Below are 25,888 nucleotides of genomic sequence, written 5' to 3' on the forward strand. Positions count from 1 at the left end.
TCATTAAAACAGGCTCCGAATGACATGTGATAAGCAAAAGATGACAGGATTTTCATTTTTTTTTGCCTGAACTAATCCTTTAAAAGTATTGCATTATAGCAGTGTTGAGACTGACAGACTGTTTAACTGCTACTACATCCCTGCTCAAGGCAAAGACACTCTGATCTCTTCATTTTCTAAAGCAGATCAATAGATTTCTCCACTTGGCACGCATCAATCATACCCGAATTAGCGTCTGATCACTGCGGATAAAGACCAAAGGACTATCTTTTCACCTTCAAATCAAAAATGAAACATCAGACCGGAGAAGAACTTAAAATTTCAAGCACACCAAACTGTCCAGATACTATAGTGCAGTGTTTCTCAACCACGTTCCTGGAGGTTCACCAACCCTGCATGTTTTGTTGTCTTCTTTGTCTGTCACACTCATTAAAGGTCTTTTAGTCCCTGCTAATGAGCTGATGATCAGGTTTGTTTGAAGACAGGGAAACTGTGCAGAGCTGGTGGTCTCTCAGGAACGTAGTTGAGAAACACTGCTGTAGTGAACTGGGAAAATGTTCATGTGTGATGAAAAAATGCAGTATTGTTTTAACCACTGACCTCACAAGTCAACATTTACTTGGATTTAGATCTTCATTTAAAAAAAATTGTTCTTGATTCTTAAAACCAAAGGTTGATCTTTTAGTCTGGCTGCCTTAGCTTATAAATAAAACGAAAAACTATATAATAAATAGCTCACATCTCATTCAGTAATCACAAGATTTTTTTAAAAACTTCTGATAAGAAACAAAGACAAATTCGATAAGAAAATTCTAGCAAATTCTGTTTTGAGACTTATTGATGGCAAGAATTCTATGATTGTGAATGAATGCCACAATTTCTTACTTTTTTCTATTAGTTACAGCATTAAATAAACATCTCACTCTCCTATTTTTGCTCAGCCACTGAAATATATTAATAAAACAGCTTGTAAACAAAGTCACACACTGCATTAACCGTAAATGGATAGTTCACCCAAAATTGTAAATGTACTTAAAATGATTTACTCTCCATCACGCGGCTCCAAACATTTCTGAGCAAATTTCGTCCATTGAACACAAGAGAAGACATTCTGAAGAAAGCTAAAAACCAGTAGCCACTAACTTCTATAGCAGGAAAAACACAGAATACCAGATTTCTTCAAAATATCTTTGTGCTGAACAGAATGAGGAAAGTCTACGAGGCTTAGAATAAGTGAAGAGTGATGACATAAATGATGACAGAATTTCCATTTGAACTACCGGTGAACTATACCTTTGAGGCATTCAGTGTGCCGACATATGTTAGGGACACTAGAGGAAAGAAACCACTGTAGATTTGTACAAAATTTTTAATGTAAATATTTACAATATGTCACCCTGGACCACAAAATCTCTCTGAAGATTTTTCCTTTATGCCAAATCTAATTATAACATTACATAAACATCCTGTTCAGTGAAGACATTTATTAAAATTACATACCAGGGCTCGAAACTGCAATCATTTTGGTCGCATATGCGCTCGAAATTTAGGCTATGCGACCTCATAATATATTTGGGAGCATTTGTGGAACTGCATATAACAATTGTAATGCGACCTGTTTTGATTTTTTCTAAAAAAAACGTGCTGAATCGCTCTTCCCTGCCACTATATTGATTAATATTAGCTGTCAATCACTCAAGGCATTCTGCCGTTAGATGACAAGGAGGGAGCTTTAATAACCGCAGGAAATGCAAACGGCTGAAGAGTGAAAAGCACAGTTTCGCAAACCCCACCTAAAGTTGAGGTGCAGATGAAAGCGATCATGACATGTGGTGAATGTTGATCCGCCAGCCGAGATCAATCGAGTGTTTTTGGAGAAGGTGCCCGAATCTGGATGCGTTGCATTCACTGTGTGTTCAGCGCAAATATTCGCTAAATGTAAAATCTAATACTGTACATATCATTGCCAAAGAAGCTCGCCTTTACTAAGTTTAAACTGAAACTGCAGCTCATAACTTAGATCAGCATTACACCAGTGGTCATCGCGAGAATCCTGCTCTGCCTGCTCATATATTGGTCCGGCTGACTCGCCAGCTTTCCACAAACACAGAAAAATGAAGATTAGCTCATAACGAGACTGAGCATTTAAAATGACACAAACAGAAATCAAAACTGTTAAAGAGTGATAGAAGTGAGACTTTCTTTTGTCCGTTCTATCTTGAGATGTATATTATTTTGCTATTTAACTACTGATGACTGTTTTGCAGCTTTCAGCATTGATTGAATGATTTACTATAGTCTGTTGTTTGTTTTGTAGCAGAAATATTGTTTATTAAATGGACATGCATATAAAAACAATAGTGCAAAATACACATTTCTTACTGCAATGCTTTATTTTTGTTTGATGCAAACCATAAATTTATTTTTTATAAAGTAACAGACTTTTTTATAGCAGATAACTCACATTCAAGCACATTCAAGGCAGCATCATAATGAAAAATGTAATTCATTATTACTATTATTGTAATTTTCATCATCATTAATATTTAATAATTATTAGAAATACATTAGTTGTCTAATATTAGCATAAGTTAGATAGTTGTTTCTGGTTTTTGTTAGTCCTAGTTGATGTTATTTTAAAATAAAATAAATCCCTTAAAATACAATTTGCAATGGTGCTTATTCACAATCAAACATAATCAAATCTAATTGTTAAAGCAGAAAAAAGTTCTAATGTCTTAGTAAATTAAAAATAGTTTAAATTAACTTGAAATCTCTTGAGATCTTACATTGCAATATCGAAGCCGGAAGGATATATTGTGCATCTCTAGTGCTGGTGTTGGTGATAAGAACCCCACAATTTCCACTAGAGGTGTGAACCTATACTGGTCTCACGGTTCGGTTCGGTTACGATTATCATACCTTCGATATTTCGGTGCATCACGGTGCATTGACGATGCTTTCTATATACAGTGTTATATTTTAGAGGAGAGGCTATAACAAGCTGTCTGTATAAACACACAGAGACACAGCACCACACTGTCTCTCATTCAAACACAAACATAGACAGCACCAAAGAAACAAACACACACACACACACGCACGCACACACACTTAAGCCCTCGCAACAGGGAGAGCTTGCGAAGAGCGGAGCAGAAAACCGAAAAAAAAAAAAACGAAAAAAATAAGCACTTTTCTGACGGTCCCTTACTGAGAGCTCCTCTCAGCGCGAGCTATCCCGGCTATACACATATTGTGAGGGCTTAAACGGAGCAGTGCTCATAGTGTGGAGCAAAAAAAAAAAGAAAGACAGCTGTGAAACATAACCAGCTTTGTCTTTTTGTTGGAAACACACTTTAGATCTTTTTAGGGTAAAAGGTTTTTTTTAGTTATTGCCGTCTGTAACTGAATATGTGTCAAGAATATCGAAAACAAAACCAACTGAACCACGCTCCTTTCTGGCGCCCTCCTGGATATACAGCGCCCTTAGCATTTGCCTATGGTGCCTATGCCACGGACTGGCCCTGAGTTGGTTGAGTGTTGTAAATACTCGCGCTTACCTCCCTCGCGACAGAGAGCATAGGAGATAAATGACGTCAGTACATAATAACCGGTTATGATTATTATTACTGAACCGATACCGAATTGTACCAAAGAAACAATTAATTTTGACACCCCTAATTTCCACAAGCACAAAAAAGCCCTATTACTTTTACATTAGAATATGTGTTATGTTAAAGGGTCTTGCAAACATAAGCAGACCACAGAGAGCACTATAAAATAAACAAAACAATCTATTCATATTGCAATAATGTGCAATTAATAGACCTCCCTATAAAGTTAACAGCATTTCCTGAGACTTTATTATTCATAAGAGAATTCAAATAAGTGAAATTATGTAAAGAGAAGACTCAATTTCTACTGTAAACCACTGTTTTATAAATTAAAATAAAAAAGAAGCCATTTTATGTTTAGTTTCCCATACTTCTGTTCCAAAAACATGACTTCAAAATACTGAACAATGTTTTTTTTTTTAAGTATCATTACACCTCTAGTTCAGACAGTAACAAACTCTACAAATCCCCACAGAGACTCCATCAGCAACTTAAACCTGACATTTTCATCAATATCGTTTAAAAAACCTAAGCCTTGCTAACACATCACCCCGTCCAAAAATGCAAACAAGTCTTTCAATTGAACAATCTGACTCACTATTTCTGAACAGGCAATGGAAGAGGGCGAAGAATCTAGTAGTACAAAATAACACATGAGTCTTGACATGTCAGGACATACCACATGTATAACGCAAGCTGCTGAGCCACTAACAGGTAAGAGCAGATCTCAGACTCGAGGAAGAGCAGAAACAGCTGAGGGGAACACCAAACATGTTTTGGAACTAAACTAGCTACATCCAGCCAATCACACGAACCATATCAAACAGAAAAGTCAATATTTACCTTATATACTTGTCCATAGGTCCCATTTCCCACAAGCTCCACCAGCTCAAAAATGCCCGCAGGATCCTTAGGGGAGAAAATAACAGAAGATTAGATTGCATTATCCTGTCATTGAACATTATGAATCAATCACAGATAGAATGTACACTAGAGCCATCATAAATGCTGATTCTGCAGTCATTAGATGTAACAAAGAGTGTGAATTAAAGTTTAATATCTGTTTGAACATAATAGTGTATTACAAGGGCTACTGGGAAAATATGAGATGTTGTTGAGTACAGTGATAACAATATTTCTTGTGATATAATATTTCCCTTGCAAAATTATATTTTTATTAGCTCTATTTACAATTCATTTATGTAATAATCATTATACTAAAATAATCAGGTGATAGATGTTGTTCTTATCTAATTTAGGTTAAAGAACAACTACATCAAGGTGCAAAATGTTATACTTTAAAAGAGTATAAAAAATAAAAAATAATTTTTACAAGGGGTTTAAACACAGTTGTGTGGTAACAATGTGTGACTATAGCCAGCCTTTAAAGGTAAAAATGTATTAAATCTATTATTAATAAACACACAGGATAAAAACACACTGTAAAAAATCCAACTTGACAAATGTTGAAATTGCTTGATTTTTTTTGTTGGTTCAGCAAAAATCTGTAAAAAAGTCTGTACAACTACATTTAACACATTCAATCAACTTAAACAAAGATTTTATTCATTAAGTTAAAAAGATGAGTTTTGTGAGCAACACTTTGCTAGTTCATTCAAAAAAGCATCTGCCAACTTGTTTTTTTGTGTTAAGTCAATCTCTGACTTTTTTAATGCAATGAATATACAAGTAGCATAACCTTTTGTTGATTGAAAAGGTTTCAAACATGTTAAATATTCTAAAAAAATTATCAATGGCAGTATAGAACCTTTTCCCAGAGATGGGTTGGGGCTGGAAGGGCATCCGCTGCGTAAAAACCTGCTGGATAAGTTGGCGGTTCATTCCGCTGTGGCGACCCCAGATTAATAAAGGGACTAAGCCAACAAGAAAATGAATGAATGAGTATAGAACCTTTCATGGTTTGTATTAAAAAGTAAATGCTGAGTGAGAATGCTATTATTATTATTATTATTATTATTAATACAATAATAAATATCGTTATTCTTCACATTGTTATTAAAAACAACAAAAAACACTACAATACTTATAGTAACTTTATTTGAAACTTTTCATTTGCAATTTAACTTTATTTGGTGCACATTTGCAGAAATAAGCTTGCACGCACATTATCATCTCGTGTTTATTCATTACCCTTTAAAAAAAGAAAGGCATACTTTGATATTCCAATATTTAAAAATAAACCACGCACTCAAAAATATGTTTCTCAAAGGACGATATAGCATCATTCTGTCCTGAGCTAAACCACGCCCTCGTTACGATGGTTGCGCTTACGTAACGTCAACGTCTCAGGCGGGAGAAACTGGAAGCATTGTACTTCGGTGGGGAAAGAGGCAAGCCGTGGAAGAGCAATCTTAATAGTAAGTGTGCAAAGATTGTAGTTCTTTGTTTAAGACACTTCATCTAAATTTGTCCTCCTAAATGTTCATCATATACGCGCAAAAATGTGTGCAGATGCGGCGCTTAGTGATTATTCACATAATCTCTCTTTGTTATGTGATAAGAGTGAATGAATATTTGTGTTGCCGTAAATCATATCCATGCCCCGGCTAGCAGGAAGTAATCGGCCCGAGCTCGGCTGCCCTTCGGCGCCTCCGGCTCCGACTCGGCATCAACGAGTGTTATACGGGCGGAGTGTGGCCCACAGCTCGCTCGCGCACATGCGGTTGTGATGCAGCTGTAAACACTGGCCAGATTCCTGTTAACCCTATCTGGCCCGAGTCTGTCTCGGCTCGTATAAGGACTCGGCTTGTGTAACTGATGACAACCGATTAAATTCTTATTTTATCTAGTAATTTGTTAGCTCCACGTTTAATGATAATTTGAGAAAATATATATGGTACAATAGCAACAAAATAATAAAAACATTTAGTGTGGATGGTCGCAATGTTTAGATGCAAACAAAACAATATTATTTATAAATGGATTATATATATCATCTAGGGAAAACAGTGTAAAATGCGCTTATTTTCGAGATAGCACGCTTCCATGCAGACTGTATTTTTAAGCAGAAGTTTGGTTTCATAAGAAACACATGCGTGAGTCAACTCCAATCCAGACGGTGGCGGTAATGTTCCAAAAGCTGGTTGCCAACCGCTATGATGATCACAAGAAGAAAAAGAAGTTTGGCGTTTCAAAACAGTGGATTCCGGTCAGAAAGGTAAGGTTTTTGCTGCTTGTATACTGTATACTTTGCGAATTTAATGCTTAAAACATTTTCACAGTGTTAGGTTATTGTTAAGTTATTGTTTAACTTGTTCATGCAGTGCATCAGTGATCGTTTACTGTTCTCTTTAAATTATCATTCTATTATTAAGAGAAATATATTAGTATGTGCTTTAATTTATATGTGTTAGCCTATGTGAATCAATTATATCTTATGTTCAAGTTGTAGTTTGCGCATGTAAAACTAAATTTCTTAAAGCAGATTTTGATGGGTTTTATTTTTTGGTTATTGACAGTTATACTTTCTGATTTAAATGAATGGGTATAAATGAATATTTTTTCGGTTAAGTCTTACTGTTCTTGTTTAACAAAGGTTAGTGAGGTCATTTTGTAGCACATCACAGAGACCAATAGCACATTCTTATGAACATGTGAATAGGCATGTTATAGTTGGGTGATTAAAGTCCATTATAAGCTGTAAACTGCTGATACATTTTCAACATAGATTGAGCTTTTCAGACTTTACATTACTAATTGCTTCACAAACAGCTGAAATGGTTTATTGTTATTGGCTATCATCATCATCAAACATTTTCCACAATGGTAGGTTAATCTTCATGGGTACAAAATAATGCATGTGCTTGGCCATCTTACAAATCTATGTCTAAGATTCATAAGGCTGTCTCTCTGCATGAATCTCTGAATAAAACCTGTGTGCTGATTATTTACACCATAGGTATTATAGCCATTAATTAACTTTGATAGTATTTCAGGATTTTAACTTTTTGAGGTTAACAACAATGTGATGTTTTATTATAGACACACATGAGGAAGCTCGACTCAGCTTGGCTTGCAGACAGATGAGGACGGTGATTGCCCGTCATACACCTAAAGAAAGAACAGGTTTGTTTGCAATTATTTTAAACACATACTGTCAACATTATGTCATTGATCTATTACACTGCCATTGTCATTGATCTAGTGTCCTGCACTATACTAAAATAATGTTTTGTTTTGTAAATGTATCTGATCAAGGGGCATTAAAGACACAACTATAGTGAACGTGATGAAGAAAAATTATTTGGAACAAAGAGGCTGGAGAAAAAACTGATATGAAGATTTCAGAAATTGATGCAGCACCGCAAGTACCATCACCACCAATGACTATGGCAGGATCCTTAAGAACACCATCAAGATGCACAGATGCTGTACATTCCAGTACACCTATGAACATTTACAGTCCTTGTTCAAGTGCAGTCGGAGATCAAGACAACTTATTGCAACTCGTCATGTCTTTGTAAGAATTCAAGACATCACTAAATTTGTAATGGCTTAATGCAGCTAGAAAGTAAAGATCAACTAGAGAATATCAGCAGTGTCTAACCCACTGTTGTATTTACACAAGTTGCATGAGAATAAGCAACAGGTTGATTTATACTAATTTGTTATTTTTCTTTTTTAGCACGACTGACAAAAGTTTTAAAATCATCTGACGTCATAAAGCAGCAACTGTGCCTGATTCTCACAAATCAGCAAAACCAAAACAGACGTGATGAAATTCCAGATGTAAACACATTTGACCTTTCTTTGTCCAATTTGATTTGGAAAAACTTGAAAATCAACTAAATGAGCAGCCCGAACAAATGAAGAAACTGGTAAGTTTCTTGCTTATTTCTAAATGTTTTATGTTTATTTATTTATTTATGTGTTTTTTTGCTTCGTAGGTAGCCTACTTTGGAATCATTGGTGTTTTCCACTAAGCAGTTTGGTGTGTCCCGGGAAAGCTTTTGGCTCACTTTTTGGCTGAACAAATTAACTGGAGCAGGGCAAACCAAAATGTGGCCTTTCATGCACTCTCCCTTACGACTGTCTAGTCAGTAAGTTGGTTTTAAATATACATTTCAGTACAATTAGGGGCAGTTCCATCTGTGTATTTCTTTGAATCATTAATCAAAGGAACAAAACATCTATATATAGTCCCATTTAGGTTGTACTTATATGAGAGTAAGCATCTTTCTTTTTTCATTTGTACTTTTCACTACTAATTGTTTGTTTATCTTTTAATCACAGATGTAGTGAGGAGAAATGTCCATACCACATCACTGATAAAGAAGTGGAAAAATGCATTACAAGGTGGCTACAACGTGCTCCTGACAGGGCTGGAGGAAGGAGGGAAGAAGAGAAAGCTAATGTGTCAAATGTCTACATCAATAATTTATTTTTTAAACAACATTTTAAGTGTATTAAGATGTTCCCTGATACTTGGGTAATTTGTTTCTTTTATTTGCAATTTATATATATATATATATATATATATATATATATATATATATATATATATATATATATATATATATATATATATATATATATATATATATATATATAAAATGACAATATGCTAAATTCTGAAAAAGCATCTTAATACATTTTTAATTAACATAATATAATAAAAATATTAATAACAAATTGCACAAGATATATAAAGATATACAAGTCAAATTATATATATATATATATATAATCATCTCACTCATTTAAATGTATTATTATGTTTTATTTATTACATTTATTAAAAATGTTTCTTAAGAATTCTGCAGTTCATTTTACATTTTTGACTTGTATATTTTACATATTGTCATGGGTATTTGTAAGATGTTTCTTGCTATATCTTAAATTGGTTTCTATATTCAGGTTTATATAAAATTAAGCTGTTTTAAGATGTGTCTTGTACAATTTTTTAATTCAAGTCTATTGGGAAAACAGGGTTGTTTTAAAAACTTCTGTGTATGTGTGCAATTTCAGATTTTGTCTTTAAATCTTCCTGTGTGTCTTTATTGTGTAGTTTTATTATTACTTGTGCACTACAAAATATTTTATTCAAGTTTAGTATTATTTGTTTATTGCAATCAATAAATGTTTATTATTATTTATTTTGTCCTTTGTTTGATAATTTTTGTTATTGGATATGTATGCTGTTTGCATTTTATTCAAAGGTTGAACGCAGTGCCTACACTTTGCCTTTACATTATAGCCTGCGTTTGCTGGTATATAAATGCAAATGGTTGTAATACCATGTATCAAGTACCAATATAATACCAAAAGGTTTTATATCAAGGTATATTGAGTTGCGCCAGCTCCGGGCTGCAGCGCACATTACTCACGGGCCGATTCTGGCTCGGATGCGGCAGCGAATCTAGCTGGAACTGGTCCAAGTGTATTTTACTATCTAGGGTGGCTCTTAAAGTGACAGCGCGTATATTCCAACTGCTTATTATTATATTAAGCAAACAAAATCAAATCAAAACCAAAATAATAGTAATAAATCGTTCATTTTGAACTGAAGGTGTATACAGTGGAACACTTATTACTAAAGTAAGATCCTTTACTGGCAGTTTTAATATCATATTTATCCATGACCAGCCAAGGTACTAGCACAAAACATGTAATTATGCAAGTATAGATTTTGAAATGAATTACAACAAATACTAAGATTTATATCTCAAGGCAACTAGTAATTCAGATTGATTGCTCTAATTGCCCTGCTAAAAAAAAACAAAAAAAAAAACAGCATATGCTGGGAAGGTATATCTTTTGATGCTGGTATGCTGGTCTTGCTTGTTTTAATGCTGGTTTTGCTGGTCTTAATGTTGGTTTTGCTGGTCCTAATGCTGGTTTCAATGTTGGTCTTGCTGGTCTCAATGCTGGTCAGGAGCAGCACTTAGACCAGCAAAACCAGCACTGAAACCAGCAAGACCAGCATTGAGACAAGCAAAACCAGCATTGAGACCAGCATCAAAACATACCTTACCAGCTTACGCTGTTTTTTCAGCAGGGTGTTGTGAATAATTTATGGGATATTCTAAGGTTATTAAAATTGATAGTGTTAGGTAGTCTCAGAGATGTGCTGTAATTGTTATATATTTAATATAATTGTGTTTCCTTTTCATGTGATTAATTTGACTTAGTGTTTGTGTTTTTTTTTTTTTTTTTTTTTTTTTTTTTTTACAGATACACTACCTCGTTTTTGTACTTTAGTGAAGAACCGCAAGAAAATGAATATTTTGGTAAAATGTATGTCTTTTTTTGCCATGTGTGTTTACTCCGATAACATTTTATTTATTAGTACTAATTTCCAATTGTATTTTTTTGGTTCATTTAACTTCTGTAGTTTCAGACCATTCAGACAAGAAATGTTCAGTCAGCAGAACTTAAAAAAACAGAGCCATGTGTGTTTGCTCGGATAACATATAATTTCTTAGTACTAATTTCCTTTTGTATTTTCTTGTTCTCTCAACTTCTGTCATTTTTGGCCATCCAGACAAGAAATGTTCAGTTAACACAACTTTTGCTCTGGTAACATATAATTTCTTAGTACTAATTTCCTTTTGTATTTTCTTGTTCACTCAACTTCTGTCATTTCAGTCCTGCAGACAAGAAATGTTCAGTTTGCACAACTTAAAAATATTTGTTGTGCTGCAGGTGCAGGTTTCCAGAAAACTACTAATGTTAAGTTGACTCAACTAGACATTTTTTGTTTCACTGACAAATTATTTTCAGTCAGTGTAGCTGATGTTTTCAAAAGTTGAGTAAACAAGAAAAAACAGAAGGAAATTAGTACTAAGATTTTTTTTGTTGAACTGGCTTAAAATTTTTTACAGTGCAGTCTTCAGAAACACTTTGATTGACATTCACTATTTGTACGTGTCATCAGAGGGGGAAAGCCCCGCCCATAACTGATGATTGCTCTCTTATTAGCATAGACAGCCCTAAATGAGAAGCAGCCATCCACCATTAGTTTGAATCTGCCGTTAAAGTGACACACAAGCATTTATAGCTCCACCCTCTGTTGAAAAAGAGCACAATCTCATATGTATTTAAAGCGACAGTCACCAAAACAAAGCACAATTTTAATTGTGTTGCTTTGACAGTGATACTTAAAACGCTAACTGGCTAACTTGGTGTCAAGTTTTTTCGTGGGTGTTTGGTTTACAACAGATGTATCGGTTATTCTAACTTATTGCACAAATACTCCAAACACGCTAATACAGATACGGGAACTGGCTGACATGCAACAACTTTAATAAAAGTAAAACAAAAGTATCCATCTGAAACTCCTTCATGGGACTCGACACTTGTTAAACACTCATGATAACGGGCTTGCTCCTCTCCTGTGACTCTCAGCCTCGCCCATTACTCTATCAAGCCGCCCAATCACAGCTCCTGTGCTATGCTTCGTTGCAACATGTAGTTACATTTTTTGAGAGGTGCCCGTCAGGGTCAGCGTCAGCCATTTGAAGGGTCTGAGACTGTGTGAAGGCCATCCGCACCGTAAATAAATCATTGGTGGGGACATACATCCTTAAAGCTGCATTGAACAGCACAAATTCAGTTTTGCACTTATAAAAACATGAATAATGTACTCAATAATACAAAATATACACTTAATAATACAAATAGCAATCACATGTCCCATGCTGTAAAAGACAATTTACATGATTTTACTGAAGCTGGGCTTTAAGGAGGTATGAATGGAGAGAATTTTAGAGAGTTGTGTGATGCAATTTAACTGTTTTATCCCGATTATAGTTGCTCATAATCATGGTGGCCAAAATCGAAAGTGAATTTCAATGAATTGCACAGCCTTGGTTAATAGTATTATGGTGAACTCGTAGCAACTTTGAGTTTTTCAAGGGTAGATTACTAAAGGCTGATTTATACTTCTGCGTCAAGCACACATATGCTACAGCGCAGCCTATGTGTGGATGCATAGCCCTCGCCGTAGCAGTCGCTGACATGCACCTCTCAAAAAGTGTAAATACATGTCGCAATGTAGTGTAGCACAAGCTCTGTGATTGGTTGACTTGGTAGTCCTGATGAATGTGGGCAGGACCGAGAGCCGCACGAGTTCGTTGAAGCGACTGTTTACAAGTGTCAAGTCCCATGAAGGAGCTCCAGATGAAAAGTTTACCCTATGGTTAAAGTTGTTGCACATCAAAATGAGTGAGTTTGAGCTACTTGTACATTAAGAAAGCATACAGAAATAACAAAACACTAGCGAAGAAACTCGACAGAGGAACATAAACACCTCACTGCCCGCTAGCATTTCGGAAGTGTTATTGCAGAAAAAACACACACCGTGGGTCACGCCGATTACTTGACACAGAAGTATAAACCAGGCTTAAGGGTTGACAAAGCCTTATTTTATTATTTTGAAGTCAATTAAATTATTGGTAGGGACATTTCAGTAATTGGTGGATATTGGTGGGGACACGTCCCCTCCTTCATGCCAATTCTAAGCCCTTGTGGTCAAATATAGAGGAACAATCTATAGGCAACAAATGCTTTGCACACACACAAAAAAAAAAAAAAAAAAAAAAAAAAAAATATCACACCTCTCTGTGATAGAGAAACTGTGTACTAATATCAAAATAGCAACACTGCTGGAAAAGTGTCCAGCCATGTGCAAGGGCATTTGTCACATTAAACACCCTACTTATTACAGTGTCAAGTGAGCTAAAGCCAGAAAACAGCTTTGAAACAAGCTTTGAAACTCTAATTTCCAAAAAAAAAACTCTAAAAATCTACCTAAAAATGGCACCTAATGTATTTTTCTTAAACAATAAGTTCCAGTGTGACATGCAAAAATATCTTATTGTAAATCTCTGGCTCAGAGATGCTTTTAGCACAATAACATCAACTTCACAGTGGCATTTCAATTTAAAGTCACAGAAAAGCATGAGGCTACGTAGTGGTGTGAGTATAAAACATCTAGAATGGTATCTAATCACTCTCTAATTTTCATTTCATATCCCTGAAGCAGTTATTTGAACCGTCAGTGCCAACAAGCATGATACTTATGAAAATGAGCACAAGCAATAAATAATGCAAGACACATAAAACAATACGCAAAACATGGTTGCCATGGAAATCTGACAATAGCTGCCATTCATGTGACCAGAAGGGCTTATTTCTGAAATATGGTTCAGTGAATTAACGAATAAAAAAATATACAAATGTATAACAGCATTTAAAAAAAAAAAATCAACGAAGATTGAGCAAGAATGATGAATTCAGCTTCTTTTAGATGAATGTAAAGTAGTTGAATGGGATATTCAAGGTGTTCATTCATACAACATGTGCGAGGTTAGTAGTCTCGGTGTACAAGCTCAGAAATGTAAACTAGCTCACAGTTGGCATAATTTTGTTTAGTTGTTGCAGTTTTGTTCAGTGCAGAAATTTTTATTAACCGTGACGAATTAAAGCGTGGTTAATAGTGTAACCTGTGCATCGTTGCATGCCTATTAAGTATCTGTACAGTTGTGGGTGTACAGTTGCTTATGCATTTATATTTTCCATATGTATATTGTTATTTACTGAGATAGAGTGGGTTTAAGATTTGTTCTATAAAATGTGAAAAACTTTAAATAAAAGTACACTGTAAAACCCCAAAAAGTTAAGGTAACTCAAACAATTTGAGGAAACCGATTGCTACAAAACATTTAAGTTCAAAAACAAATCCTAATGAGGACTGTGAACCTAATCCAGTTGAGTGAATGAAGCAATTTGAGCACAGTAAAACCCAATAAATGAAGAGAACTCAAATCAACTGAGTACTGTAAAACTCAATAAGGCAACTAAAACCGTTTGAGGAAACCAATTGCTACAAACCCTTTAAAACTAATCTATATGAGTACTGTGAACTTACACCATTTAAGTTGAAGTGATGAGTTATTTAATTAACTTAGTACCATCAACAAGGCGTTCAAAACTCTTTTCAAAGTAGAATTAACTTCCTGTAAATTTTAAGTTGACTACACTCATTTCATTTGATAAAGTTGACTGTTGGGTTTTAAAGTGTATAAACAAACCCAATCTAAAACAAACACATCAAAACCATGAATTATAAGCATGGCTAAAAGTGAAAGGACACAGTACTAGCAGTCAACTCAGATTCTTTAAAACCAAGCGTGACTTTTAACACCCAGCCACAGAATGAGCGGAGGAAGAATTAGGTCAGCGTTGCGAACGGAGACCTTCAACGCCACTGTTGCCGGATGCGAGCGGAAACCCCCATTAATCTCTGAGACCCAAAGGAACACAAATTTCCCCAAATTACACACAAGCCCCATCACTGTACCTGCAGGAACAGCCTCTTCCTGTTTTTTTTTTTTTTTTTAAATAAACACTTCTGTATCAGTCTTATGTAACACTTCGTCAGTGCATTTGCCTGACACAAGACTGTGAATCCTCACAGAGCAATGTATAATTCATGCACTGGGGTGAGGAAGAATGCATATGCCCATGCTTGTCTATTTTGGGAATGTTTTGAGACGTTTGGCCTCTCAAACACAATGCTTTGCCTCTGTAAGACACTCGTAAAGATGGAAAGGCATGGGGTAAAAACTGCTGCGCAAAACGAGAGCGACAGATTTTGCTTAGAGATAAGACGGAATGTGACGTGCACTTTTCACTTAAGGTGTTTATAAGAAATGCCATTATTTCAGCTCCTTCAACTATTACAGGAAAATATCACAATGAGTCAGACTGTTTTTCAAGTTGCAAGTTTCTCATGAAAACGATGACACCTCGGGCATTAGGCTAACATTGACAAAGTACATTGGCAAACATTGTATTATTCACCTTCAAATTCTCTATGGGGATTTTAAAGAATTTCGAACCAGGCTTTACAGCCAGAGATGATCTACAATTTAAAAAATAAAAAATAAAAATGTAACAGTAAAAAGGCAAACTGTAAACAATGGTGGTTTTATTTAAAGAGGTGGTCCAGAGTGCATTTTAAGGCTTGGTTGTGTTTATAAGCAATGTGTGCTCATGCTTCACTTGTAAAAAAATCACGTTATCTTTTCATATATCTTACTTTGACTATACCCAGCTAACATGAAAACGACGGCCATATTTCCTAATTCCTCTGAAAGGCCCGCCTACAAGAGGCTCTGATTGGTCCGCTAACATAATGTGTTATGATTTGCGCATTGGCTCCATGTCACTCCCCTACAAGCATGAGTTTTTGCGCTGTGTAAACAGTCCAGTCAGAGCAGCTGTTAGCAGCATTAGCTGCCTGAATCAGACAGAAATGAAGAGCACACAGCTCACGCCTGCTCTCTAAAATGAAATCCGACAAGTGTTTTCACATATATTCGGAACAAGCATGTGTAAGTAATATAAAACGCTCACGTATCTTTTGCAAATTTGTTATTCGAGATGTAGAACGCACGGAGAGAGACACTGCAGCGCTGCTGAAGATTGTGGGTGTTTACAGCTGATAAATATGAATTTGTAGCTAAATTGTTAGCAGTGCAAAACAGTATTTCCCATTGTTTACATCCTTTTTTACATCCTCACTACAACATACAGTTAGAAACTGTGCGAGTAGTTGATCAATTTTAACAAATAAAAACACTTAGAGCTGTCCGTCAGAGGAGTTTTTTAGCCAAATCCAGCACTGAACTGGGAGAGATTCTGGAAATTCTCCTTTGTCAAATGCTAGCTATATAAATATAAATATATATATATATATATATATATATATATATATATATATATATATATATATATATATATATATTTTTTTTTTAATTCTCAGAACATAATTATAATCCAACTGTAAGCCCTTTTCTCTTTGTGTATTGTCTTTTAAAAGCCCAAATACAGAAAGAGAACAAGCTCTGTGGAAATAGAATATATAATAGGATATATAACAAAATACAATTTTAACTGTATATAAATGCTTTTAAATGATTTGTAAAATATTATTTAAACCACTTTTGAGGTTTAGTATTTTTGTGGAAAACATTTCTAAAATTCTTTAAAAGTCTTTAAAATTCGTTAAAAGTCATGTAATTATGGGTCAATAATGTGACGCTGATTTTTATTAGTTTTATTTTTATTTATTTATTTTTTGTTTTGATTAATTCAATTCAAAAAGTTTACATTTTCCAAATAAATAAGCAAATTACTTGCATACTTTATCTAATTTGACAATCAAGTGTAATCTTTTATTTTTAATTAATGTTAAGATAATTTTTAAGTGACCAAAAAAAGGTACCAAATAGTTGATCTTGTTTAAAAAAAAAAAAGGCCAAATTCTCAATAAAACATCATAATAGCTAGTTTGGCATAATTCTACATTAGACAAATTTAATAGTAAATAAAGGTAAATATAGCACAACTGTATTAAATATTATAATCAATTTAGGGAACAAATACTTGCATGACATCTAGGAGTAAATTATTTAGTATTTTACATTTTTTGCCAGTTACACCATTTCAGGTACATTCAGTCTTAACCTTTGTAAAATAAAATGATGCAAATGTTAATTTTAATGACATTAAATCAACAGAAATACCATCTACATTTTAAAATACCTGACGAATGCTGTTAAATCAACCTTTTAAAATATTTTTTTCTCATTTCCCCTTATTTGTCACTGACCCATACACTTTATCTGAAATGGATCAATTTAATACCTCAAGAAATAAAATAAAAACCTCAAGAAATCTTGTTACTGACCCCAAATTATTTGTAAATTATTAATTTTTTTTTTTTTTTTATGGCTTAAATTTGATGTTAGGGTACGTTTACTTGACAACCATGTACTACATGAGTAAGCGTTCATGTATTTACAGAACAGTAAAAATGACCTTGTATTGTGTTCCTGTCAAGCCAGTAGTTAGGAATGTCACTTTGTAAAGTAACACAACACATTATTCTATTGAGCACTGTCAAACAATCAAGATGGCATCACGTTTATACAGATGATAAAGGTTTACATTTTAAAAACATGCACCTTCAAAGCTGTTTTCAGGTCCATCCAAAAATTATTATAAATAGTCAATTTATAATCAAATACTAGGCAAAATGTGTAAAAAAAAAGTTACCATGAGAATGAATTACATGTTTGAGATGTCCCAGATTAGCCAAAAGAACGCTTGTGAATTTACATAACACTTCACAAGGCGGAAATGTACAAGTACACATTTGCAGACATGAGGGTTTGGCCCATGCATGCTCTCAGGGCATGTTGTATTGCCGAACATACCTGCTGTCAATTCTACCATATATAACAAGAACTCTAGTTAACCAATATTAAATATATAGATATTAAATAGTAGACCTAAAAATCTGGAGAGCTGATTTAACAGCCACTATATAATTTAAATATACCTTAACTTAAATTAGTTAACAGGTTTTAATATATTAAAAAAGAAAAAAGGTTTAATATTTCTGTACCATAATTATTCTTTAATATTATTATTGATTGGGAATAATAATAATTCTTCAGTGTTAATATAATCTTTACAGTTATTTCAAATTGATCAATTTTTTGTGCAGGATGTCGGTTTCATAAACCAGGTTTTTGCATGGAGATGCACTTTTAAAAACCTTTTTTTTTTTTAAAACCACAAAATGCCATTTCTGTGTAAATAAATGTCAAAAACGCATGAAATACTTTTCATTAGAGTAAAGAAAACATGGAGATAATGTAGAGTATGTGTGCTCAGTGTTTTGTGATAATTAGTGCTGTAGTTATTAGCATGTCTCAGTCACACTACAGTTTCCTGGTGGCGTTTACACTAATGTGTTTTTGGTTTGAAAGGCATATGTTTTGTTATGGTTACATCTGGCATCCACACTACTCCGGCACCTTCAACCTGTAAAAACTGAGTATTTTGAAAATGCTACAGACCCCGTTTTAGTTAGGAAACACTGGCACTCCATTTCACTGTACATAGACGGAAACGCGAACTTCTGGTAACAAAACTAAAATATCTAAAATGCTGTAAAAATGCCTGTCTGGACAAGAAGCGTCTTCATTCAAAAATTCCATTTTAAAACAAAAAGGCACTAGTGTAAACACAGCCTAAATCCCACCTGTAGCATTTTTCAAGGTCAATCTAATAAGGGCCATAAGTTAAGTGGTCCACTTTCAGAGAGGGGCCCTTTCATTTGATCTGTTGAAAACACCGCTACGGAAGGGGTCTATTTGCAAGCCACCACTGAAGTGCTGAATGTTAGCCTTGTCATTAGACATTGGGGTGAAAATAGGAACTTTGTACATGGAAGTTCCTCTTTAAAAAAAAAAAAAAAAAAAAAAAAAAAAAAAAAAGACTAAGACTTTTAGCAAGAAAAAAAAAATCCAAATAAGGAAAAATTACTCACTGTTTACTCTCCTTCAAGGGGTTTCTTAAAGAGCCCATATTATGGTTTTTTTTTAAAATGACCTTCCATGTAGTGTGTAACACAGCTCTAAGTGACGTGAAATATCCAGCTAAGGCTTAAATCTGTAAGTGTACAGTGTTTAAAACTGTTGATTCAGCTATAAAAGAGTCAAATCATAGTGCTTCAAACGAGTCTTCTTGATAACGAGTCATTAGGTGTTTCGCCATGAAGTGACAACGAAGTTATTCACGCACACGCGCAAACCCAGGAGATTTGAAACCTGCGGCCCGCCCTCTAACACAGAAACCCACACACACAAACATGCCGCCGGTCCATTGAAGTCACACTGCAGATGGATATTATTGAGTCTCTACCCAAAGATGAAACCTCAGCATTATAGCCCAGCCTTGAGAAGTTCGAGTGCTTCTGGAAACTACAGTACATGCTAAAAAGAATACTTTATCGGCCGTTTGTTAAAGAAAGGATCAGTAAAGACTACTGATGGACTATGTCAGAACTTGGATCGGTTTCTTCCTCCATTTCTCAAGTGCAAGTACGTGCGATTAAAGTTGTTGCCTCGTTTACTCTAGCTTTAGTTGTGATTTGTTACTTACAACCGCGTGTACTGTATCAGTTTAACTCGCTATATTCTCATATCGCGTGTAAAGCCATGTTAAAAACTCGACGCGTGCCGCTTTGTTTATGGACCTCCATGGAGAAGGGTAATGTGTGTGTGTTGTCATCCGAGGAGGAGGGTTATGTTTGTGTATGTGCGTGTGTGTGTATGTGCATTGTCGTCCGAGGAGGAGGTTTATGTGTGTTTATGTGTGTGTGTGTGTGTGTGTGTGTGTGCGTTGTTGTCCGAAAATAAAAGCAATGTGTGTGTGAGTGTGTGTGAAAAGAGCAGGGTGTGACAAGCTAGGAGATCTCCTCGCCAGTTCTTGGAGTTTTTGCTCAATATAATAGTTAGTCGTCTGTATTTTTAATTCCATTGTCTGTATTTACATTCACCTACTGGCAGCCAAAATCCACGCCTTACACTATGAAGCGTGTATGCACTGTGACTACTTTTGGATTGTTGATTAGCTGCTGGGCATTTCACTCTGTCTCCACTAAAGGCTGTCAGTGTCGACCATTCGCAACAGGCCGTTGTCGGTCCAATCAGCGCAGATTAGCTTCGCGCTAAGGAGGGGTTTGGGAACAAATGAATCACTGGACGATTAATATGGGAGTCGCTGGGATAATTAGGTAAAAATAAATGTAGATTATAAGACCATGAAAGTTTTTTTTGCCCTTGCATGCATATTAGACTGTTGCTGGAGACCCTTACAACCAAAATATGACCCTATTTCATATATAATATGGTCTCTTTAACTATTATGACTTTATTTCTTTAGTTGAACACAAATAATAATAACTAATAACTAGCGAAACTCAAAGTGCTATAAGATTGTTACGTGCTTGTGTTGTTTGTTTGCTTTTTTCTTTCTCCCATATCTTCATATTATCAGGTTTCATTCCTTCAATTCTCTGTTAATCACTTCCTCTCCGGTGACATCCAAAAGCCAAGACCACCCAACATACGAGCTACAATGAAAATAGCAGGCTTTGCTAAATGGCTGGTTATTCTACCATTGATTAGGGTCAATAGTGGTAGCATATTACAGATTTCAAAGAAAAATCTAAATATTAAAAAAGGAAATATAAGCTGGACCACAACAGATCAATGTCATAACGAATGCTCAAATAATGTAGCCTCGCTTACAGCAAGCATCATGTTAGATTGTGCCGTCTGTCATAAACAATAGGCCTATAGATTTGCTATTTTTACTAAAGAAGATATATTACTTGCTTATCACTAGAACTATAGAACCTGTATTATGCTTTAAAAAATCTTTTAAAAATTACACAGTATCGGATCTGTATCGGTCAATACTCTGAATTTTGGGATCGGATCAAAAAAATGGTATTGGTGCATCCCTACTTTCATCGTATGAAAAGCAATCCTATGGAAGTCAATGGTTACAGGTTTCCAGTTCAAAAGAAAATAAGAAAATCAAACCGTTTTGAAAAAAAAAATAAAATAGAAAATAAATTCCAAGTAAAAAAAAGTAAGTAAATGACAGAATTATAGTTTTTGGGCAAAATACCCCTTAAATGCTCTTTATACCAAAAGTGTACTGTAAATATTGTTAATATGACAAACCAAAAATAAAAAAACGCAAGGAAAACTGACTTATTAAAGAAAACTTACTTATTAAAATATAACAGCAAAGCAGAAAGCCCTGAAATATACATGTACACTGTGAGCAACTGAACTAAACTAATCTGAGCTCTCCAATGGACAGACTGTAAACAAACCCCTATAATACAGAGCCATGTGACCGTGCTGTTTGTATTAGAACTGGAAGCGTCTTCAAAGGATCTCCTGAAAGACCATTGGAGACCAGAGCGTGTTTAGACATGCCGTGCTGAATGACAGAAAAGCTAAGCAAAGAACAGAGCGTTTGATAAACAATATACCTGAGAGGGGAAGTTAAACCCATTGACCGGGCCAATACAGTAATGCAACACTAGTAATTACATTTCTTGTTAATCCCTATGCAATTAATCTCGTGCTGCAAGAAAAGCCAGGAATAAAGGGAGAGTTCTCGCGAAACGAAAATCTCAGTCACCATGTGCTCACCCTCATGTCTTTTCAGGAACACACAAAACAAGCTGCTTTTTTTTTTTACAGGTTTAAAATAAGACTGCAGATATAAATGACTACACTGCAGCTGATTTAGTCAGTTCACTTTTGAGTGCCTAATCATGTTTTATGCGCACAGATCAGCAATTTACAAGAGCAACAACTGCATTCAAATTAACTTCTGAAAAACGCAGCACGTTATTAAGTTCACATGCTCAACGGAAGTGACTGTGATTGCCCGTGAAGGTCATCAGTGCACCACTCTTCACCAAGTGTTTAATAGTAGTGAAGTCGGGTTGTCACTCACGATACAGGAATTTAATTCCAATCGGTACTGATATTTTAAAAACGTCCATTTCTTGTGAACATTTAAACACTGTCGAGCATTCTTAAACAGCTTTGATTTGCCATTGTGTTCACATGCTCAATAGAAATGATTGTGATTGGACACTGGAGCGTTTTTAAAGCCATGATTCATAAGCGAATCGCTCATACGTCAGCATATAAACAAACCAGCTGATCAAAGTGGCTTTGAAAAGCTCCAGTGTCCCTGTATCTGTGGTTGCTTTACAGCCAATCCGTCATTTCTGTTGAGCACATGAACACAATAGTAAATCAGCTGTGTTTTACTCAAATGTTAGCAGGAAATGGACGTTTTTAGAATTTCATTATCGATTGGTATCGAATTGCAATATTGTGCAACCCTACAATGAAGAGTGGTAAACCCATGACCTTCACGGCCAATCACAGTCATTTTTGGTGAACACAATGGGCATTCAGTAGTGTTCAGTGGTGTCCTAAACAGCGTTCAAATGTCTTTAACATTTCAGAAGTCAAAAGAGCTTATTTTCGGTCTATTTGAACCCAAGAAATGGAGGAAAAACTAGTGTAAATTTGGCAGGAGCACCCATGTCTGTTTGACATGTCATGTGAGCAATACCACAACCGTCGAAAAAAGTCAAAAAAGAAAAAAAGTTTAAAGAAACTGCTAAATTCCTTCCAGCTAGGGGTGTCAAAATTAATTGTTTCTTTGGTGCACCGCGATGCAGATGCGGACAATTCAGTAAAAATCATAACCGGTTATGTACTGACGTCATTTATCTGATATGTGCCATGTCGCCGTAGCTTACTATGGCGAGGGAGGCGATCGACAGTATTTACAACACTTCAACTACTTAAAACCACAAAAACTGTACACAATTTCACTGTGTGTGTGTTTTCTGGACAGTCTTTCACTGACACAGCAGAAGCCCCTATTTCACTGCGATTAAGAGAATGTAAGTAAACTCCATTTCTTTCTTTCTTTCTTTCTTTCTCACTGTGGCCCAATTGACCTGCTGGCGTCACTTTTCCAATCCTCTCGGCTGTTTTAGCAATACTTCTGGATCCAGACACAAGCACATGCCTGCAGAGTTTTTGACACTGCAGCGCGTAAGAGCCAGTCGCAGCCCTTTCTGTTGAGCATGTGACCAATCATAGAGGGTGTAAGAAAGAATTTGCAAGACAAGGCTCAGAAAGTGAGCGGGATATTTATATTTGTTTATTTGCTATAAATGCTTGTGTTTTTTAAAGGCACAGTTTATATATCTGACTGTTTGACAAAAAAACAAAAATTGTATTACAAATAGTGTATAAATATATACATTTTAATACAAGAATTGCTGCGCTCTGAAGAAAATATAAAACTCTGTATGGAAAGCATTGGTAATGCATCGTGATGCACCGAGATAACGAATTAAACCGAATCGATGGCATGATAATCGTAACCGAACCGTGAGACCAGTGTATGTTCACACCACTACTTGAACAAAATAAGTACATATTCTACGCTACTAAAGGCTTCTTTCTCATAATACAGTTAATAACAAAATATATACTGTGACCTTGCGTTGTTTCCATGTTACTTCCCATGTGTGTTTGGTTGTGAGACATAGTTTGTGGAGCAAGACAAAGTTGTCAGCAATTCTCCTATAGTAAAGTCATGCAGTGTGAAAGCCCCTATCACTGATCCATCTTGCAGTGTAAACACAGCAGCAATGGAACGCTACCCCAGATAGTCATGCAGTGTGAAAACATCTGTGATGCGACTGCTTTGAAAATCGTAAAGTCTGAACTCGGCATTAGTGTTGACAAATCTTACTACATTAAAAACACATAAATAAGACTTGTAATTATCTTAAACCCAATTTAAATATAAACAAATCCTTTTATCTAAGAGTAAAAAAGGCCCTACATTTAAAAAAAACTTGCATGTTCCCACTTTATTAACATCATGAATTGAATTCAAAGACACTTTAAGCATCACTTGAAAAAGTTGACATGGCAACATTTCAAAGTATGCTCTGAAGAAGCAGAATCCCAAAACAAATATGTTGAACATTTTAGTTACAGAAAAAAATGGATGGATAAGTGTATGCTAAAATTTGATGTATCATAAAAATAATGCAAGGAAAGCACACTGAATATAGGGCTGGGCGATAAAATCAGTATCGATATTTATTGACCATAAACCATTGTCAATGTCGAAGAAAAAAGATTTGGTATGTAGTTTCAGTATGAAGGCTACAGTTGTATTAAAATGTAGCTGCTGAGCACGCCTTGGAAGTAATGCCAATAAGCTTAGAGTGTAAATTTGTCATTTCCAATGGAGGCGCGCGACTTGCACGTTGCATGTATGGGAGTGACGTGCATGTGAACCATGCACATTTTCCAGCCACACCTAGTTGAAAACATCTAAACTTTTCCAAATGTCGTGAGCGTAATTGTCTTGCAAGTAGAACTAACCAATATTCACACTTTGTATGGAATATACACATTTCAGTAATAAAGGTGGATTAATTACCTCAGACAATTACAGCGTATCCAAACACTGCAGTGCTTTTTAGTTTTAACACGCATGTCACTTAAGGTCAAAATAACAACGCATGTGAGGAGATTATAAATTAAAAAGCTTTTTGGTTTCTTTTCTTGTGCATCCCAGCCATTAGCTCCCCATCTGAAAGATTTTTTAGCATAGGGGGTAATGTAGTCATTCAACTTCACAATTTGTAATGCTGCAGTACATATTTGAATAATTATGGTTGGTTCCTTTACTTGAAAGCTCAGATTTGATTGTCATAATTTGTGTTGCAGTTTGAGGTTTACTGAATCAACATATTCACACATTAAAGTTGGCTTTGATTGTCCAGTAATTACAATTTGCCATTGCACACATTTTGTAAAAAATTTTTGTAATCAAGTTTAAAAGTCTCTTTAAAACTTATGCTTATTTTATTATAAAAGATTAGATATCTTGTTTAAATAGTTTTGTTTTTTTACCATTGAAAGCATTTGCCTTGGTAATATTGGTAAATTAAAAGAAAGTGGTTAAATAAAAAAACGAATATTCTTAAATGTATTGGTAAAAAATATTCAATAAGTATCGATATTGAATGATATGAAGCATGATATCTTGATATTTTTTTGCAATATCACCCAGCCCTATAAAACCTATTTAAAGCCCCATGTTTTGACCCATGTTTGCTAGTCAGTTACTCAATTTGTTTACGGGTTAATGAATTAATTTGCTCTGCATATTCCTAGTATGTAAAACTATTTGGAGTAGGGGGTACCACATTTTACAAACCCAAGACATTATCTAACTGTTTAAAACAAAAGCTACTAGATTTAAAGGCGGATGCAACATGACATACTGCTGAATGTGAGCAAAACTCTCCCACATAAACACATCTGGCAAGACCTCCAATGCTCAAATAATCACAGAAACTCATTAGCGCTTCATTACAGTGATTCATAACTCTTGCCGGAGCTCCAGTGATCATCCCAAATCCTGGAATCCCCACACAAACATCACCTCTCCCATGTTTGCTCCGATAAGAGGAGGTTATGATAAACGTTTGCTCTTGTGTGATAACAGCACTGACAACATCTATTATTGTGCGATTTTCATCTGCGCTTTTATGAAGCAACACTGCCCTGGAGCGCAAGAGGCGGAGGCTGCTGACCAGAATCATAAGACAAGGAAAAGACGAAAAACACTGGCTGACATCCACAGCTGGGCCTCCTCCCGCCCCCCTCGACATCGCTCTGGGATGTAACGGTCCTTTACCTATTAATTATTCACTGGGAAAAACATCAGGCAGGAACTATATGTTAGTTCTTGCATGCTGGCAAAACAGGTTGAGTGTACACACACACACACACACACACACACACACA

The 25,888-nt window shown here is 35.3% G+C and overlaps 1 protein-coding gene and 2 long non-coding RNA genes across 23 annotated transcripts in view; 1 reads left to right on the forward strand and 2 right to left on the reverse strand.

Annotated features, from left to right (window-relative positions):
- The window catches only part of tnikb (TRAF2 and NCK interacting kinase b), a 145,296-nt gene that overhangs the window by 110,091 nt on the left and 9,317 nt on the right, over positions 1–25,888 (reverse strand). For all 21 annotated transcript variants that reach the window (XM_073940428.1, XM_068217083.2, XM_073940426.1 and 18 more), the window contains 1 exon segment: positions 4,458–4,523. In XM_073940428.1, the coding sequence (XP_073796529.1) occupies positions 4,458–4,523 (66 nt within the window).
- On the forward strand, positions 6,747–9,033 carry LOC110438675 (uncharacterized). The gene is made up of 6 exons (XR_012399430.1): positions 6,747–6,792; positions 7,617–7,700; positions 7,833–8,094; positions 8,260–8,452; positions 8,522–8,674; positions 8,868–9,033. It is a non-coding gene; the product is annotated as an uncharacterized lncRNA (long non-coding RNA).
- On the reverse strand, positions 10,768–13,820 carry LOC141380713 (uncharacterized). The gene is made up of 2 exons (XR_012399431.1): positions 12,769–13,820; positions 10,768–11,914 (listed from the first exon to the last, which is right to left on the reverse strand). It is a non-coding gene; the product is annotated as an uncharacterized lncRNA (long non-coding RNA).

The sequence above is a fragment of the Danio rerio genome, chromosome 24, assembly GCF_049306965.1.
Source record: "Danio rerio strain Tuebingen ecotype United States chromosome 24, GRCz12tu, whole genome shotgun sequence".
Lineage (NCBI taxonomy): Eukaryota > Metazoa > Chordata > Actinopteri > Cypriniformes > Danionidae > Danio > Danio rerio.